At 47.4% G+C, this 19,047-nt stretch overlaps 1 protein-coding gene across 1 annotated transcript in view; it reads left to right on the forward strand.

Annotated features, from left to right (window-relative positions):
* The window catches only part of CDHR3 (cadherin related family member 3), a 60,491-nt gene extending 41,761 nt beyond the window's left edge, over positions 1-18,730 (forward strand). The window contains exons 10-17 of the mRNA XM_030761503.2: positions 729-827; positions 2,280-2,506; positions 4,801-4,972; positions 6,519-6,769; positions 8,680-8,861; positions 10,916-10,925; positions 13,883-13,931; positions 15,454-18,730. Of these exons, the coding sequence (XP_030617363.2) occupies positions 729-827; positions 2,280-2,506; positions 4,801-4,972; positions 6,519-6,769; positions 8,680-8,861; positions 10,916-10,925; positions 13,883-13,931; positions 15,454-15,758 (1,295 nt within the window). The 3' untranslated portion in view covers positions 15,759-18,730. The remainder of the gene's footprint in view (positions 1-728; positions 828-2,279; positions 2,507-4,800; positions 4,973-6,518; positions 6,770-8,679; positions 8,862-10,915; positions 10,926-13,882; positions 13,932-15,453) is intronic.
* The last annotated feature ends 317 nt before the right edge of the window (positions 18,731-19,047 follow it).

Raw genomic sequence — 19,047 nt, forward strand, 5'->3', positions numbered from 1 at the left:
AGTTCACATTCAAACTCTTTGGCTTGGCACAAAGCAATAAAGAGAGTCACGTGAATTTTTTTGGTTTCCAAATGCATATAAAAGTTATATTTACACTATATACTGTAATCTGTTAAGTGTGCAATAGCATTGTCTTAAAAACATAATGAACATACTTTAATTAAAAATACTTTATTGCTGGGCTTCCCTGGTGGCACAGTGGTTGAGAGTCCGCCTGCCGGTGCAGGGGACACGGGTTCGTGCCCCGGTCTGGGAAGATCCCACATGCCGCGGAGCGGCTGGGCCCGTAAGCCATGGCTGCTGAGCCTGCGCGTCCGGAGCCTGTGCTCCGCAACAGGAGAGGCCACAACAGTGAGAGGCCCGCGTACCGCAAAAAAAAAAAACAAAAAACTTTATTGCTAAAAAATGCCAACCATCATCTGAACCTTCAGTGAGTCGTAATCTTTTTGCAATGGTAACATCAAAGATCACTGATCACAGATCACCATAACAATATAATGATGAGGAAAACGTCTGAAATATTGCAAGAATTACCAAAACATGACACTGAGACACAAAGTGAGCAAACACTGTTGGAAACATGGTGCCGATAGATTTGCTCGACACAGGGTTGCCACAATGTTCAATCTGTAAAAAACACAATACCTGCAAACTGTAATACATAAAACGCAACAGAATGAGGGATGCCTGTATTGTGATTTAATTATTTTTCCTGTTTCTGTTTATAGATAATATCTACATTTATATCCTAACAAGCCCAGAAAATGAGTTTCCTCTTGTCTTTGATAGCCCACCCTACGTATTTGCCGTGTCGGAATTAAGCCCATGTAAGTAACCGACGAGACACAGACTCCAGTGCTCTTGATAGACCCTTTCATCCGGAGGCACTTGGGTGGAGGAGGCTCCCCGTCAGAGGCCCTGGTGGTGTTGTGCACAGCGACTCACAGCTGATTCCTGGTTATTGCATGTCTTACTTCTTTTTAAATTCTCCTCACTGTGGAGGAGCCCTTCAGGTGAAATCCAGATTTTGAAAACTGTTGATTAAACTGCATTTCTCTGAACCCCCGATTGCCTCTTTGTCTGGGTGCCTGATTCCAACTAATCCTCTCTTTTTGCAGCCTAAGTTTTCCCTTGGTCTCCACTGTGATTTTTATCCAGCTCACTCAGAGAACTGAAATTTAAAAATAGAGAGAAGGCTTCCCATTTCTAGATTTCTTTCATTTAAAAACAAAATAAAGATGTTTTCTCTCTCCCTTTGAAGGATTCCCTGGAGGCCTCTTTTTCCACCCTTTAGGATGCCTCGATTTCTGCAGGCTCCTCCCCACTCCAGCTGGGTTTCTCCCCGTCTCTCCCAGTGAAGGGGAGACTGTTAACTCTAGATAATCAGACCTCACCACAGTCTTTGAGACTTGGATTGTGTATACTTCTACACTAAAAACCAAACAAAACAAGCCCCAAAATCTCCCTCGAAAATGATCTCCTCTTCATTTCGTTCTCTCTCTTGATGATGAGCTCCATTTCCTGACATTACATTTTAAACAAAATACAAAAAGAGGGTCTGAAGAAAACACTGTTGATTCCTTATGCCTTATCCAGTGAATAATAAGTGCAACAGGAATAGGCTTTTTATGAATTCACAGATCTTGCTACAATTATTAATCACCTACTCTGGGTCAAGCACGTAGTGCTGTTCTATATAGTTGAATAAGAGAAGATGCTGCCCTTGAGGAGTATAATTTATGAGGAAGAACTTCTATAAAACAAGCAAGCCCGAAGTCCAGCAGCCCACCAGCAAGACTTGAAAAATAAGCAAAATGGAACAGGATTTAAAACTCAAAAACATTCCAATCATCCTGTTGCTAAACCTTTAAAAATCATGTTTTTCATCTGGTTTTGTAACAGCAACCCATGCTCAGTATAGAAAATTTGAAAAATAAAAAAGACAACACTGCTGCAAAAAGATGTATATGTGAAGGTTCTTTGCAGCGTTAGGATCATGTAATAATTGGTGTGCTTGGAGTCTATATGAGGGTATGAATTGTCTTTTAGACTTCGCAGTACTGCTTGAATCATACGGCCAGTTTCCTAGTGGATGTCATTAGTGTAATTTGAATTTAAAAGATGTAAACTATACAGAGTTTGAACAGCAAAGAGGCCCCCAAAAGTCTTTCGCCCATGGCACTGAGAGTGTCTGCTCCTGATTCCTCCTCTCACCCCCAAAGCAGGACTAATCTCAGATATTATTCTCAGCAGTAATCGCAGGTACTTTATTCTTCCAGCTAGAACCCGGGTTGGACGGATGCAAGCGACAGATAAAGACTTCCCCCAGAGAGGCATCGTGTACTCCATCTCCACCGGAGGGGCCAGCCAGCACTACCCAAACATATTTTGGATTAATCCCCAAACGGGAGAACTCCAGCTGGTGACTAAAGCGGACTACGAGACAACCCCCTTCTTTATTCTCAGAATCCAGGCCACCAACGGCGAGGACAGCAGCTCAGTCACTGTGAGTGGGGCTATTTGGTGCATTCACACCAGCCCAAGTGGTTGACTTCGGGTCTCCCTGACACCCTCCAGGTATGGCCGTAGCAATAAGGAATCTTAATAGGGTACCTCCTGCAGACATGACAAGAAATGGCTAGGGGTGTCCCAGACAGCACAATCGGACACACATAGCAGTGCCAGGAAATAAAGATTGACATCTGTAAGCCCACGTTTATGGGTGACTGGAGAAGCGCTGAGATGGATGGCCACCCTGGGGGACAAGCTTCTTCCTGTTGCCCTTAAATCCCCCCTTGCTGTTGAGGTGGGCTGTAGCTGTGCATCGCCCCCAAGTAGTTTTACCCTGTTCCTACCCTGAGCCCCATCATACCAGATGGGATAGGTCTTAAAATGATCTGGCTTGATCGCTATGCTGCTTTGTAACCTCTGATGTTGAGAATCTGGTTAAATGCATTTCTGAGTCAGTAGGTCTGAGTAGGGCCTGAGAACCTGCATTTCTAACATGCTTCCAAGTGGTGCCGAGGCAGCTGGTCCATGGCCGTGCTTTGAGGAGCCAGGCTTTGACAGGTCTGTGCTGCCAGTGGTTAGGAATATTTGAGGGTAATATGATGGTCACAAAGAGGAAACTATTTCTTGGTCTTTCCCGTTAGTAAAGTGAAAAAGCCTAAGGCAAAATGAACTCAGCTAGAGGCAGGCAGCCCTGTGTGACAGAATGACTGGTCCAGGGTCAGGAGGCAGAGTTCACTTCTCAACTTTGATCCCCATTTGCCAAGGGGGTCCGAGCAATGCTTATCTTTGTACCCTGATTTCTCTCTCACACATGGAGAGTCACCTCATAACCCAATGCCTGAAGAGTCCAGTTCCTCTGATGACTTGCTTTGAATTAGTGGGACGATGTTTTCAATGATGTGTAAGGCTTGGCATTGCTAGCTGAGAAAAAGATGTGCTAAGTTGAAGGTAACTGTCGTGTTTGTTAGCCTGGGTTTTTGAGAGGAATGAATGGAGTCCACTTTGGGGGCTAACTAGAGAGAACATTTCAATTTATCCCTGGGCTCAGAAATAGCTGAAATCCCCAAATTTCAGAGGTAGAATGAATACGACTCAAAAATTCATAAGCTTTTAAAAAGGGTGATGATCACATAAGTCCCTTTCAGGGCTGACATTCTGTGATTCCGTGCTGGCAGGCATCCCAGTCCATATTCCAATTCACCAGGCATAAAAGACAGTGATGAAAGAGAACAGGCTGGCCCCTGCTTGTGGCAGGCCAGCGCCACCGGCTCAGTGCAGTGCTGAGATCCTGGGTTACACACAAGACCCTGGCTAAGCCAGGTCTCCTCCTTCTATCCCAGTGGTTCTCAGCCCTGGCTGAGTATTAGAATCAGCTGGGGAACATAAAAATCGTGCCTGGGGACTTCCCTGGTGGCGCAGTGGTTAAGAATCCACCTGACAATGCAGAGGACACGGGTTCAAGCCCTGGTCCGGGAAGATCCCACATGCCGCAGTGCAACTAAGCCCGTGCACCACAGCTACTGAGCCTGCGCTTAGAGCACACGAGCCACAACTACTGAAGCCCGCGCGCCTAGTGCCTGTGCTCTGCAACAAGAGAAGCCACCGCAATGAGAAGCCCGTGCACCGCAACAAAGAGTAAACCCCGCTCACCGCAACTAGAGGAAGCCAGTGCACAGCAACGAAGACCCAAGTCAGCCAATCAATCAATCAAGGAAGAAAAAAAAAAAAATCAGGCCTGGGCCCCACCCTCCAATTCATTGGTCTGGAGAGGGCCAGACAAAGTGGAGCCATGGTTGAGAGCCATTGTTCGATCTTCCAAAGTTAAAGACAGAACTTCCAACTCACAGGGGCAGCAAGCAAGGAAGCACAGGAGGGTCACCATAAATCCATCATTGTTACTGGAAAAACAGCTCAGCATCATCTGGGGATAAACACATGTGTCTAGCTGCATATGTGTGTGGGGGTGTGGAAATGTATTATTACGTATATTATGCACACGTGCATGTACACACACAACACACAGTAGAGAAGTTAATAGCATAGGACTTGGAGTAAGACAGACCTAAGTTCAAATCCCAGCTCTGCCACTCACCAACTGAATGACCTTAGGTCAATTACCTAATCTCCCTAAGCCTCAGCTTCCCCATCTGTAAAATGGGAATAAACGTATTATCGATCTTGGATGAGGTTAAACCTCACTAATTCACAAAAAGCACACAGCCCAGCGCGTGGCACACAGTAAGGGCTCAATGATAACTACTCAGTGAGGCCACTTTCCTGCTGCTCTAGGTGACTGTGAACATCATTGAAGAAAATGATGAAAAACCAATCTGTACCCCAAACTCGTACTTCCTGGCCATCCCAGTGGATCTGAAAATTGGCACAAATATTTACAATTTCAAGCTCACGTGTACTGACCTTGATTCCAGCCCCAGGTCTTTTCGTTACTCCATTGGCTCAGGTATGGTATTGATGTCAGTGGTCCTGGACCCTTGCTGAGGGCTCCTGGTACTGGGGGCTGTAGCAGCTGTTTAGGGAGAAGGGGTGGGGGTCTGAGCTCACACACTGATCTGGCACAGCGTGTAGGGGGTGGGGTGTTTTTAATGAGGAAACCAAGGGTGAGGAGTCAATTGGTTCTGGAATTCCCAGTCCCCGCCCCCGCTTGGCTTCCCCTTCTCACCTAACTCTTCCCAGACTCCCATACCTGGCTGCCCAAAGGCCCAAGGAACAGTGAATCCCATTGATGGTGACCCGCCCCCCCACCCCCAATTCCCAGCCTGTCGTAGGATTCATGAATCAGATTAGTGTAGCTTAAAAACATTTTTTTAGTCCAACTCCTCCCCCACCTCTTTTCCTGCAAGCTTGTTGGTGGGGGGGGGGCAGGGGAATCCCAGTCCTTTCTCTGGATAATAATAGATGAAATAGATTAAATGCATTTTGAAACGCGTCCTCAGGAATTCTCTTCTGCTCCATTCATTTTCTCTCTTTAAAAATATACCATTGTGAGAGGGAAAGAAAAGAGCACCCCTCAATGGAAATGAGACCAAAATAGTTCATCTAATGAAGTGCCGGGGCCAGAGATTTAAACCCAAACAAGCAGAGCAGTTTCACGTGAAAGACTGAAAATCCAGCTCCGCCGCCTGCTGAGCCCTGGCAGAGCTGGAACTGGAGCAGCAGGAAGCCTCTCGAGCGGGCAGTGTCACAAAACCCAGGGGCAGAGCCCACCTCGAGACTGCAGTGGCCAGAGATGGGAACAATCCATACTGAGAACCCTCAGGCCTTTATGGGGCACTTCATTGCTTGGGAGTAAAACTGCATCATCCCCTGGTCCATTTACTGGTTTTTAGTTGGTAGTGAGTCTGCAGCCACCGGAGGAATGAACAAGAGCTGCTTGGGCGGGCAGCTTCTCTGCTCTGGGCTCCCTAAGCTGTGAGCCTGCAGCCCCAGACGAGCTGCTGGGGAGGTGGGGGTGGGGACTACTGTCCCTGCCAGCCCAGGACGCACCTTCCTTTGGGGGACTCCAGGGACATCTGTCACGGGTGTGACCAGCCCGGTTTCATGAAAGGCGTGCAGTGAACTTGGCCCATGGCTAGGGACGTGGCCCCCTCTTCCCTCTTGCCGCCCACTGATTGGTCTGAGCGTGAGTTACACATTGTTACCAAGTTAATGCTGACGATGAGCACTGGCCGCACCAGGATTGCTAGCTCTCTGCCTGATGCTCAGCGCGGTGGCAGCCATTCTCCCTGGACACCTGTGCTGGTGCCCTTTTCTACTCTCATTTTCATTGCAGCCACACTGGTTGTAAGCCGGAGTCTCTCTGTACTCATGAAATCTCTGGTGCTGTTAAGGCCCATATCCTATCACTGCCCCCACCCTGGTACATCAGAAGTAGTCTACACCTGAGGCGGGATGTTTAAGAAAAAGACTGAATGTAGTTTTCTTCTAACCCTTATTTCTCACGCTCTTTTCTTCCTTTTCCCAAAATCCTTGCATCAAATCTCATTTAGGGAACATCAACAGTCATTTCACCTTCTCTCCCAACGCCGGGTCCAACGTTACAAGCCTGATCCTCGCGACTCGCTTTGACTATGCTAGTGGGCTTGATAAGATCTGGAACTACAAACTACTTGTCTACATAACTGATGACAACTTGCTGTCCGACAGGAAGAGAGCTGCAGCTCTTGTTGAAACAGGCACAGTGACCCTGAGCATTAGTGTCATTCCTCACCCAACCACGACTGTCACCACAACCCCCAGGGTAAGGGTTTTGGGAGATGGACTTCCCAGTTACATCCCTTGTAATTGATGTTGATGGAGCCCCTTGGCCTAGGAGAAATGTGGGGTGGACTGAAAAGAGTTGAGGGGTTAGGATGTTGCCAGAAACGCCAACCGTGGGCTGGATTGGAATAGTCACTGGGTGGTAGAAAAAATCTGGGTGAGACCTTGGACTTATAGAACCACTGACATTTCCTAGTCTGGTAAAGAAGGAGGTACACATATGCACAGACTTGTGATAGATCAGGCATTGCCCATCCAGGTTATGGACATGTTGCTGCCTTCACAAGCCCTTCTCTGCTTGCTCTTAAGAGCCAATACAAGTCCGTGTCCATGAGAGCAGCTAGCTGCCAGATGCTCTTCTCTCCTTCTGAAGAGTCACCATTTGTCAGTCTGTACCCTACTTCCCACCTCCACTCCGAAAAGAAATCCACTTATTCCATCTGCAGATATTGATTTAATACCTATAATATGTCAAGCACTTTGGTGAATAAGCCAGAAATGATCTCTGCTCTCTCACGGAGCTTATAGTATAGGTTAGTGGTTCTCAAGTGTGGTCCCCAGACCAGCAGCAGCAGCAGCATCACCTGGAAACTTGTTAGAAAAAGCAAATTCTTGAGCCCACCCCGGAACACTAAAGTTATACCTCATCCAACTATGATCATCACTACGACTTCCAGGGAAGGATGTTGAAACCTGGAGTCCTCACCAAATCCCCAGACCTACTGGATTAGAAACTGTGGTGTGGGACCCAACAATCCAGCAGCAGCAGCAGCATCACCTGGAAACTTGTTAGAAAAAGCAAATTCTTGAGCCCACCCCGGAACACTAAAGTTATACCTCATCCAACTATGATCATCACTACGACTTCCAGGGAAGGATGTTGAAACCTGGAGTCCTCACCAAATCCCCAGACCTACTGGATTAGAAACTGTGGTGTGGGACCCAACAATCTGTGTTTTTAATAAGGCTTCCAGGCCATTCTGATTGCACTAAAGTTTTAGAGCCTCTGATCTAGAGGGGGAGACGGATTACAAACAGGTGTGCAAATTAATAAACTACCTACAGACTGTTGTAAACAGTAGGAAGAAAAGCAGCCCCATACTTGGCGTATGCCAGAGGAAAAGGAACCAGAACCTCAGAAAGCCACCTGTGACAGGTGGTCAAATTCTGCTTCTCAGAGTCTTACCAAGAGCTGCTTAATATTCCTTCCTGTGGGCTGGAGTCAATATTACCCCCAATGAATGGAGGCATTAGGTGACTTGAAGGGCTTTCAGTTGTGGTAGGAGCCAGTAGGTGCCCCAAGTAAGGAATTGCCACCTTTCTGCAACTTACAACACAACCCAGCTCTGACATCTCCAACCTGGAAATCTCCATAACTTTTTGTTATCAGTCTCCCTCTCTGGGAAGCAAATGCTGAACTTGAGGTCTCACTGTGATAACAGCCTGCTCAGCTGGCAGCACAGCTGGTAGTGACTGAACACTGAGACGCTTACAAAGTGTTTAAAAAAAAAGAAACAAAAAACCCCAACTTTCATGGCTCATGCCTTCCCAGTGAGAGACAATAGCTATATTAGTCCCTAGCTTATGCCATGATTTGGCAGGGAAAAAAAGCCAATGGAATTTTTAGCTTTGGGGAAGGAGAAGAAAGAGAATGAAATTAGGCCTAGAGTTGCTCTCCAGTTCCCTACATTTTCTGGGTTTTGGTCTAATGGACGTCTGGCAAGACTATAAATAAGGTGATGGGTTGAAGAGTGAGAACGATGAGCACACAGATGTCCGACCTTTAGAGCAAGAACAAAAAGCAGGATGAACATTCAACCACCCAACGTGAGAGGGTTCTGATGTCAAAGACTACCAGCTTCCACTCATCTCCCTCTTTTGTCATTCAAGCCCAGGATCACCTACCGGATCCTGAGGAAGAACGTGTATTCTCCATCGGCCTGGTATGTGCCTTTTGTCATCACTTTGGGCTCCATGCTGCTTCTGGGTCTCCTGGTGTCCCTGATCGTCCTGTTGGCCAAAGCCATCCACAGACACTGTCCCTGCAAGACTGGGAAGCACAAGAAACCTCTGTAAGTTGCCAGTGGGCTGGGCCCTTCCCCCATTTCCTTTCGGAGGATACTGCCTCTGGTGATGCCAGGAGAAGGAAAGGGAGACAGCTGGGATTTCTCCACAGGGTAGAGAGGGTGCCTGGAATGAAGAAAGGAAACGGAGCTACGGGGGAGATGTCCCAGCTCCCCTTGTCCTGGTGGACCCCCTTCATCACCTGCCAGGCCAGGAAACTGTTCCTTTGCTTTTCCCTGGCACCTGCCCCATACTTGATGAGTTCTCAATGAAATCGGGGCTTCAGCCTCTTGGTGGCCTTGTCCTGGATAAAAGCTCCAGAAACAAGGCTGGTTGTGAGTAGTAGTAGAATATGCCGTGCTGTTATTTGTGGAATATTTAAAGGATGGGATGGAATTAGAGGAAGCATAAAAAGGAATAAGGGAATTAAGCTTTTGGCTCCAGTGACTGAACTGGGCTCTGGTGTGACTAAATAATCATTGTTCTTTTGCGTGTGGCCCTCTCAAGGGCTGTAAACGCAGGCCTGCTTCCTCTCCCTGGGACGCTCACCTGCTCACTTATATGCCTCTTTCGGTGACGCTCTGCGGAGTGTCTTTTACTGGCTAAAGGGAGGTACTAAAGTGGAGAAAGCATCAAATTGTTACAAGCTTCCCCAGAGCCAGTTTCTTGAGTCTTAGTAGCTCTTACAGTGAGGACGTGATGGTTCTGAGCCTGGGCTTTGGAGTCAGATAAGGTTGAGGTTCAAATCTTGGGTCTGCCATTTTCTGGGTATATGGCTTTGGGCAAGTGACAACCTCTGTGAATCTCAATTTCTTTATTTGAAAACCAAACAATTAAATGAGCAAATGCAAAGGAACCACTTAGCACTGTTCCTGATGTGGAGTAAATGCTTAATACACTATTTTTTTTTTTAATCTTGTGGCATGATTTTTCATGGCTGAGTCCCAGTGAGCTTAGGATTCTAGATTCTAAGTTTAGTTCTGTACACCCAAGTATCTTGAGGTATTGGAACTTGAATTTTGGAATTTCTCACCGGCAAAAAGAAGGGGTGATAAGACTCATGTGCCTTTTAAAGGTATTTTGAAGATTAACTACTACTGTCAAATAATTTAAAATCTATGGATGAAAGGCTGTATAAAAGTATAAGTATTAGCATAAAGATGTGCATTGCATTTTGCCATATTTATTGGGGGCATTCGTTGCTATTGGCAACCTTGACTTCAAGGTAAGAAATCCTTGAGCATCTGCTGAAATTTAAAAAGGTCTTTTTATTTGGACTATACTCACAAATTGATTTGAGAAGAAAAAAACAGCTCCAAAAGAGTGATGCTTAAGCTTGTAAGGATGGCAGTGCTCTGTAATGGGATTTGGGCAGAAGTTCTTAAAGGAAGTAATCCAATACTGGACACTGCAACTCACATGCAATTTATAGTCAAATGTGCGCCTTGAACCTGGTGGTTTCAGTTACCTTCTAAATATTGTTTTCAACATGGTTGACTTTTAAAAAACTAGCTAGTGATTCAGACTCAGACCTGGCCTCTCTGGCAATTTGTTGTACCATATGGCAACCAATATTTGTCCCATAGCAGAGAATAAAATTAGAGTCACAGAATGAAGGGTCTTAAGGGTCCAGGTGTCCAGCTCTTCACATTACACGAAGCCAGGGTTTAACTGCTAGTCATCGAACCTTCCCACTGTGGGTCAAATCTTCTGCTCACATGGTTACTGGGGAGGAAAACCAGGCAGGAAGAATCGCTGGGCCATCTGATGGGGTCGTCATGCCCTCACTCAGTGTTGTCAGAGAAAATAGGTTCCCTGAAGTTCTCTAAAGCAATAGTTTTCAAACTTATCAAACTCCTAAGCCTCCTTAGTCCCAACCCAGCAGTGATAGAGCAGGGCTGGGAGCCCATTCTGCATTTTAGTCCCCTGCCCTGGTCCCTCTTTCAATCGACCCCTGAATCCTGGGGAACACAGTTGCCCAAAGGCCCCCATGTTGTCACGTGTGTACCAGGGCAGAGTTCTCTCAGGTTAATTCTTGTCCATCCCTTCTCCCCCGATACAGGGTGAAGAAAGTAGGTATGTACGGTGCCGATTACCTTTGTTTGTTGCTATTATTGTTTTTTCCTTGCTCTGTTGTACTACATAAAAGGGTTCCAACTCGGTGGAGAATCAGGGCACAGTCCTGTGTTGGTGGGTTTTCCACCACATCATCTGTGGATGGAACGAAACAGAGGTCGGACGTAGCTGGAGGAAGGGGAGGGCAGGGCAGGGTGCATGGGGCCGTTGGCCCGCTTGGGTCTCATTCGGTCCTGCCTGTTCCTTACTGAGTCACCTCCAATCAGCTTCACATCAGCACCTAAAGGTCTGCTCCCTACCAAACGGGTCAGGAATGGAGAATTCTCCGTGAGTTAAACACAGAATCTACTTGCTGCTACACATAGAGGGGGTGACCCCTCCTGAGGACAGCTAGTGCCCTGCATTAGACAGATGCCTCTTTTTAAAGAACAAATGATACTTTATTCTCAGATTGTGATGGATTTGATCATTCTCACATGTTACTTAGGTTAGGGTAGTTAGAAATCGGGGCTGGGTGCAGTCAGATGGTCTGGGAGAGCTGAGTGATTTCAGGGCGTTGGTGAAATGAGCAAGGCCTATCTGAGGAGACATCACCACTGTCTCCAAAGCTGTGGTCTCAGGGAGACTCCAAGCTATGGGGAGAGACAGGACAAAGAACTGGAAAGAGTGTTTTTGAAAAATGATTGTTCTAATCACTCCAGCCATAGGTGTGTGCATGTGACATGCACAAGGGATATCTCAGCAGGGTTAGAAATTTAACTACAGTGGTTACTGATCATATCGAATGAGATAATTCTAATAAATGAGATTTTTCACAAACTATCTCCCATCCTAGTTACTTTGTAAAAAGGGCATAAGGAATGGATGCAAAGAATCCTCAGATGAGAAACAAAGGTAGCAACCCCCTCTTTCTTTTTTACCTATAAAGCCATTTAAAACCGAGTTTCCAGTAATGACAATAAGCTGGAAAAAGAATTAAAAATTTTTAATGGTGTATTATGAGAGTGTGTGTGTTTCTGAGAAGGTGGAAGGAGGTCAACAAACATGTCTAGAGACAGAAAATTCTTTGCTATGCCTGCAATACTAAGCTCAAATCCTGCTTAAGAGAGATCTCTTTGTAGGGGTAAAATTTTAAGGTCAATTTAGTGTCCAAGAAGCTTAACTTCTGTCTGTCCTCTTCCCTGCAGAAATGAAGAACACAAAGAGAGAGGCGGCGGTGGTGAGGCTGGCTGGCCCCGGGGCGCCGGGTTGGGGAGGGGCTCTGGTCTCCCCCCCGGCCGTCTCACCACAGTCCCACGGGGGTGTTTATCATTCAGGGAGATGCTTGTATCTGGCCACTGGAGCAGACTGCTGTGTGACGAGCTCCTGATAGAATTTGTTCCCTCCACTGAACCTGTCTGCTGCTATATTTGCAGAAGAACTGGATTTCATAAATATTGAATAGTGGTGTTTATTATCTACACTAGTTCTCCAGGAGAGTGAGTTAGGGGGAGAGGAGCTTAAAGACCAGAACTGGTGCTTCAGCCTTCAATGGGATTTACTTTTGCTTTGCTTTTCCACACCTTGAGGGAAAAGTGATAGAAAAAGAGCACAGTGGGAGGCTGAGGCTGGCTCTGCCCTCTCGGCCATACGACCTTGACCTCAGGGACTCCCTCGGCCTCTTGAAGCTTTAGATTCCTCACCTGTGGAACGGGAGTGAGAACAGCTGCCCTGAGATAACAGGTGGGGAAATACTGGGAAAATTATGACGAGTCATGTAAATGCAAAGTGTCACAGGACAGCTGGGGAGTTACCTCCTCACGTGACCTCCTGAGTTTTCTTTCACTGAACCTGATCCACCCACTGGAAGTGACGGAACTTGAAGGTGACCCCCTCCCAGCTCTCCCCTAACCCCTAATAATAGGACTTTGTTATGATCTAAGATCCATGAATTTGGGAAATGACAGGCAGGAGGCGGAGGAAGTATCGCTTCAGGCCAGTCTCCTACGTGCTTATAAGCACTGGTCTGCAAACAGGAGGAAGGGGTGATCTCCTGTCTCCTGGGTCTTATTATTGCCTAAGGCAAGTACCCTTGATGATGCCACTCAGAGACTTAGACATATGTAGAGTTAAATTCGTCGATTAAGTAAATCAATCCCCCTGGCCGTAAAAAGTGCAGCTTCTGAGTTGATCAAATGGAGGAAAGCTGTACAATCTCGATTCCTTCTGTTTTCACAGAGGGGAGCTGTGGGCAAGTGAGTAGGTAACGGCTTATGTGATGAAAACGGGGGTCAAAGGCCCATTAAACTCCCAACACCGTCCTCGTGAGTGTGCTGAAGAACGGCGTTGTTGGAGGGCACCGTGTGAGGGAAGGGGGTGTTTCCAGGGGGCAGAGGTCAGGTCCTGGAGGGTGGCACAGAGTACAGGTCAGGGGAAAGAATAAGGAGTGAAACACCAGGCTTAGGGGAGGCAGGCCAGGCCCGGAGGCAGCGCTGCACTGGCCTAGGCTGACTCATCTGTGCCGGCCCTGCACGTAACATCTGCCTGGCAGATCCCGCGTAGGTGATGTCGATCTTGGCCGGTGCTGCGTGGCATTTCTGCTCTTCCTTCTGTGCAGCTTAGATGGCGTTTACTCAGGATGCTTTCCTACCCCCCAAGTCTGCATTAAATGTCCTTTTCCCACCCCTGTTCCCCCACGCCCCCATAGCATGCTATATTCCCCCATCATAGGCTTCATCACAGTAAATTGCAGTGCCTCTTTGTCAATGGCTCCTGCTTGATTGCAAGCTTTGGGCGGGCGGTAACCAGCCCTGCCTTGTTCACCGATGTGTCCCGAGCACCTAGCACAGTGCCTACTGAATAAATAAATGTCAGGGAGGCCCTGGGTAAGGAACCTGGGCTGTAAGGAAGAACAGCCTCTCCTGGGGGGAGGAGTGTAGGGCTGAGCTTGAAGCCGTCTCTTTCTTTTCCTTAGGAAACAATCCAGATGAACACTGTCTTTGATGGAGAAGCCGCAGACCCAGGTAATTAAGTGGCAGTGTCGCCCATAAGGGCACTGATCATATTCCAGGCTGGTGGAGTCATGGAGGACCATATCCCACGTCCTGCTCTTCACTCAGTCTGCCAGTGCGTTTGGTTGTCGGGCCTACACAGTGCTGATACTTCCAGGCGGCACCGCAACGTGAGATCGGCTCAAAACAGAGCTGGCTTGTAGACACTCAAGCACATGATCACGTGTGAGGCCTCAGCAGGTTTCCACCTAAAGGGTCCCACTCAAGGACCACGCCTCTGTCCAGCCTCCCTCCCTGAATCACAGGCCAGTTCAGGGAATTGGTGAATTCAACAACCCACTGTGTCTTCTGCTCACTGGGACTCAACCTCCCCCCACCTGCCTCATCCTTTCTGAATGCTTCTAAACACCATCCTATTGGTAACGAGAGATATGGAGAAATGGCAAGCTTGGCTTCTTTTTTTCCTCGAGCAGGGCCAAGAATTCCTTCTTGGACAGCAAGATGAACATAAGGTAAAGCTGGCCTCCAGAGCTCTCATCACCCCCATGAAATCAGCTCCAAATTTAGCTCCTTTACACACATCCTTTCACTTACAAAGGCTCAATTATAGACGTGAATAAAGGGAAGGAAACCAAATTCGGGAGGCAAGTGCATTGGCTCCCTGCCACCCTCACATGCGAACGGCTCCGCTTGGTCCTCCTCAGAAGGAGGATGGCTCCTCTCCAGGACAGGCTGCCGCTGCTGCTGGAATTAAATTTCCCTCTATTATTAGGTACTTGTTACCATAATGTGCCCACATTAGCATAAGTGCTGGTGGGATCCTCTGCCTGAGAGGCCACTCATGCTGTAGGGAAACAGCAGGAGCAGGGGCACGCCGGAAACTAGATCTTCTGGGGCAAAAGCCAGGGAGGACCGAGGCTGTTCTGCGTCTGTGTGTTTGTGAGAAGGAAAAAGGAAGCGATGAGCCAACTGGACTAATGTGAACAAACATCAATTAGCGTCTGCAGGCTCCGACACAATAAAAATGGCTCCCTTGCATCATCTCAACTGGGGCCAGATTTGTGTGTCTGTGTCTGCAAATCTCTGCTAACATAACATAGATAAAAATCAAAGTCTTTCCCTCCTTCCTTGGTGAACTCCTGTTTATATCAGGGATTCAGGGGATCTTTTTAAACAAACAAATCAGAACGTAATGGGTCACCCCATGAGAAACTGAGCCTAACTTATCTGAAGCTCATGTTGAGTTCAAGACTTCTGTGGCCTCTCATCTTGCCATTGAGGTGACCTTGAGACTCTCCTAAACCTTTTTTTCCAGGGAAGCATGAGATTTGCTACCTGTGTGGTCAGAGCCACACAGCTCAGCTCGTGGAAAGGGCAGGCAGGTGAAGATTGTGTTCTTCACAAGCCTGCTTTCAATCTTTCTAGCTGCTTCATCTTTCCTTGGGGGCGAGAAGAGAGCAGGGTGGAGATGGGGGAGCAGAGAAGCATTTGGATTCCTTTGTTTATACATTGATGGTGTAATTTTTTTCCCTAGTTACTGGAGCAATATATGAATTCAACACAAAAACTGGAGCCAGAAAGTGGAAAGATCCCTTAACCCAAATGCCAAAATGGAAGGAGTCCAGCCCTCAGGGAGCTGCTCCAAGAAGACCTGTCACTGGGGAAGGGGCCGGGCCACTAAGGAGCACCCACAAGGAAGGAGATGGGCTGAGAGACAAAGCACAGGCCAAGAATACAGTCCCATGGTCCAGGAACCAGGACAGCAAGCCAAGCACCCCAAAGAACAGAAACTCAGCCCTTACGGGTGGGGGGTCCCCCAAACCGCACCCAGAAAAGTGAACGGTGTCTGGCTGCGTGGCCCACAGCACAGCACAGGGAGGGGGCTTGACTGTCTGGGACGCTGCCTCACCCTACATTCTTCGAGGGCAGGGTCGGCGTGGAGGGCTGAAAATGTGGAGGATCCAGGGTCCCAGGTGGAATGTTTGACAGACTTTAAAATGAAGGGCTTTCATCTCAGAGTTGCCTTTTTCTGAGACAGCCCAGGAGAGATTTTGCCCTGGCCTCAGTACCTCTGATCAGCTGGACTGCTAACTGGTGGGTGTGGACTTGTGTTTCTTCTTCACATTGACCTCTAGGAAGCTCTGTTCCGTTCGCCCCTAGGAAGTGCACGAGACCTCCTGCCTAAATTCTGAGGACTATCCTCCCACCTGGTTTCACCTTATTTTCCTGCCTTTATTTTAGCGTCACCCAGATTTCTTCACTTATAAATACAGTTCAACACCGTATACCATTGTAAGTCACGTCTAATCTTTTTCAAAAGAGGCAGAGCAGTGGGAAAAAAAGGATGAATAATGAGTTGTTCACCTGGGAAGAAGAAAACACACTAAATACCTTTAATTCTTTTTCATTAAGGTAAAACTGATAATGCAATAAAGCGCACAGATCGAAGGCATTCAGCTCAGTACTATGTAGACTCTTCCCTGATGCAACCAATATTTGGGTCTTTATTGTCACAGATTACTTTTGCCTTTTTTAAATTTCCTATAAATGGAAAAAGAGCTCCCCATTTCTTTTGTATCTGGCTCCTTTGGCTGAGCACCATATCTGTGAGATTCACCCAGCTGTACTGTGAACCAGTCATGCAGGGCTCTTCACTGTGTCTCTTATCCCACTGAGGGAATCTACCACATGTCATTTATCCATTCCACACTTGGGTAGCTGCTCCAAGTTTTTTACTATTATAAGGTATAGCACTGTGTACTTCCTTGTACATGTCTTTCCATAGCATAAACACGTGTTTCTTCTGAGCCTCCTCCTAGGAGTGGGATTGCAAGAGCCATTGCTGGAATCTGCTGAGAATTCTGAAGTTGGTGGCTCCAACTTATGCTTTCAACGATGGAGAGTTCTGACTGCTTTACTCCCTTGTCAACACTTGGTGTTGTCGGTCCTTTTCATTTTAGCCATCCTGGTGAAAATTCCTCTTGAACTAAAGTCACTGTTTTTCTCAAAGCTAAAACAACACCAGCCCTACAACCTACCTGCCCGGCTCCTTCCCTACCTTCTGTGATTGGTGGAGGGGGGAACCACAGAACTCAGAGCAGAGACACAGTGGGAAGCTCTAGCCATTCATACAGCTGGGACTTTCACCTGTGGCCACAAGCAGTGACCTGAAAATAAATCTCTCTGCAATGCAACAGAAAATGGAAATTTTCAGTGTGTGCCTGGTGAAGGCCAAGCAATCCTCACCTTTGCTCCATGTCCTGCTCCCCAGCTGCTGGGCCCCTAGTCCAGTAACCAGAAGAAAGGACTAGATGAGAGTCTACTGGAGCAGCACCCCGTTTCCCAGTTGGAGAGCCAGATGAGAACTCTCCAGGCCCAGGATGGCCTGTAGAGGGCAGGCAGGATCCATCCTGCAAATGCAGAACTTCGGAGGGAGGAGCTGCCCGTTTATTGTGTGCCCCTGCGTCTGTGTGACTTCTCAAGAAAAAGAAACATTTTTAAAATGCCCTGTCCTGGCCTAGAGCAAGCACAATTTATTAATAAGGCTTGGTTGCCAGGGAACTCCCTTGAATAGGTTTAAATTTTGCAAAGAAGGCAGAGCTGCTCATTTGTGGAGGTTAAAGTGGGTGAAGTGGCTGACTACCCATTTAAGACTCTGCAAGTCTGTGGAGCCCCGGGTAAAAGACCTTCCTCAGAAGCTCTCAGCCTCAATGCAAGTAAAATGAGGCTCCGAGAAGGCTGAAGGGGGTGCCTGATAACTCTTTATGAGCCCATTAAGGATGATTAAAAGGAGGGCGGTGAGCAGCTGTTATCCCTTCTCTGGTGATGACAGGGCAGGAGGGGATCATGCTTCTTGGCCAGAAGAAGAGATTTAAGTTAGGCACAGGGAGGGACTTCCCAAAGGCTGGGGTCTGTTTGAAGAGTCAGTTCTTTCCCTGGTGATGGGCAGGAAGAGCTGATTATCTTCCAAGCCCCAAGATGTGAACCTCGAGGAACCCAAGACATGGGTCAGGAGTGGTACCAGGAAGCTTCAAAACCACCTTTTCTTTTTGCATATTTGACTATTTGATCGGGGAAATCAGAAATCTCAGGTCCAGGGCTGAGGCCATTTGGTTTCTAACATTTACCAGGTTTCAAAAATAAATTATCTGAATAAAATCAAGCCAGGGACCATTGGGGACCTTGTGAAAGTTTTCTCACATTTCTCTCCCAAGGCCTTAATCATATGAATTTATTGTAGCTAATGTTGACTTGCCTGATGCTGAGTCATTAAAAATTAAAGCAAAGATGTTCAGGGATCAGGACACGGAGGGGTCCGCTGTTGAGGGATGTGGAACCCCGTGGTGAATCCTTTTTTTGTTGTTCACTTTTTTTTTTTGCGGTACGCGGCCTCTCACTGTTGTGGCCTCTCCCGTTACGGAGCACAGGCTCCGGACACGCAGGCTCAGCAGCCACGGCTCACGGGCCCAGCCGCTCCGCGGCATGTGGGATCTTCCCGGACTGGGGCACGAACCCGTGTCCCCTGCATCGGCAGGCGGACTCTCAACCACTGCGCCACCAGGGAAGCCCCCGTTGTGAATTCTTAAGTTTGAGCTTTCCCTGTGCTCAGCAGGAAGCCAGGTCCGCATCGCTGTCCGCCTGTGTTAAAAGCATGTGTGGCTCATGAGCAGAAACCGGGCAATGATGCTTTTGCTGCATAGAGCCCTTGCTCACGTCTGTAGATCTACCGTTTGCCTTTTTATGTAATGTGTTTTGTAATGGCTGAGAAAATTAAAGCAACCAAGTGAGTGAATCTAGAAAATGATGGCTATTGAAACGTGGCATTTCTCATTTCAAACTTAGTGTGTTTATACCTCCCATTCATTCAGTAAATACTTATGGAGTGACTACTGTGTGCCAGGTGCTGACTCATTAGTAAACACAGCAGCCCCAGGACCCTGCCCTTGAGGAGCTTACATTCTGTCTGCTGCAGCTGAAGGCGGCCTGCTGATACACATCCCCAAAGATTCTATTTCCATTTCCATCCTGGCCTCTGTTTCTTGGTTCCCTGAGTGTTCTATCTGAAAGATAAATTAACCCAAGTCTGGAATTTCCTTTCTGGAAGAAGATATTTCAGAACCACTTAAAT

This window comes from Delphinapterus leucas, chromosome 9, assembly GCF_059928025.1.
Source record: "Delphinapterus leucas isolate spDelLeu-1000000601 "Yukka" chromosome 9, BTC_Dleu_Yukka2, whole genome shotgun sequence".
Taxonomy (NCBI): domain Eukaryota; kingdom Metazoa; phylum Chordata; class Mammalia; order Artiodactyla; family Monodontidae; genus Delphinapterus; species Delphinapterus leucas.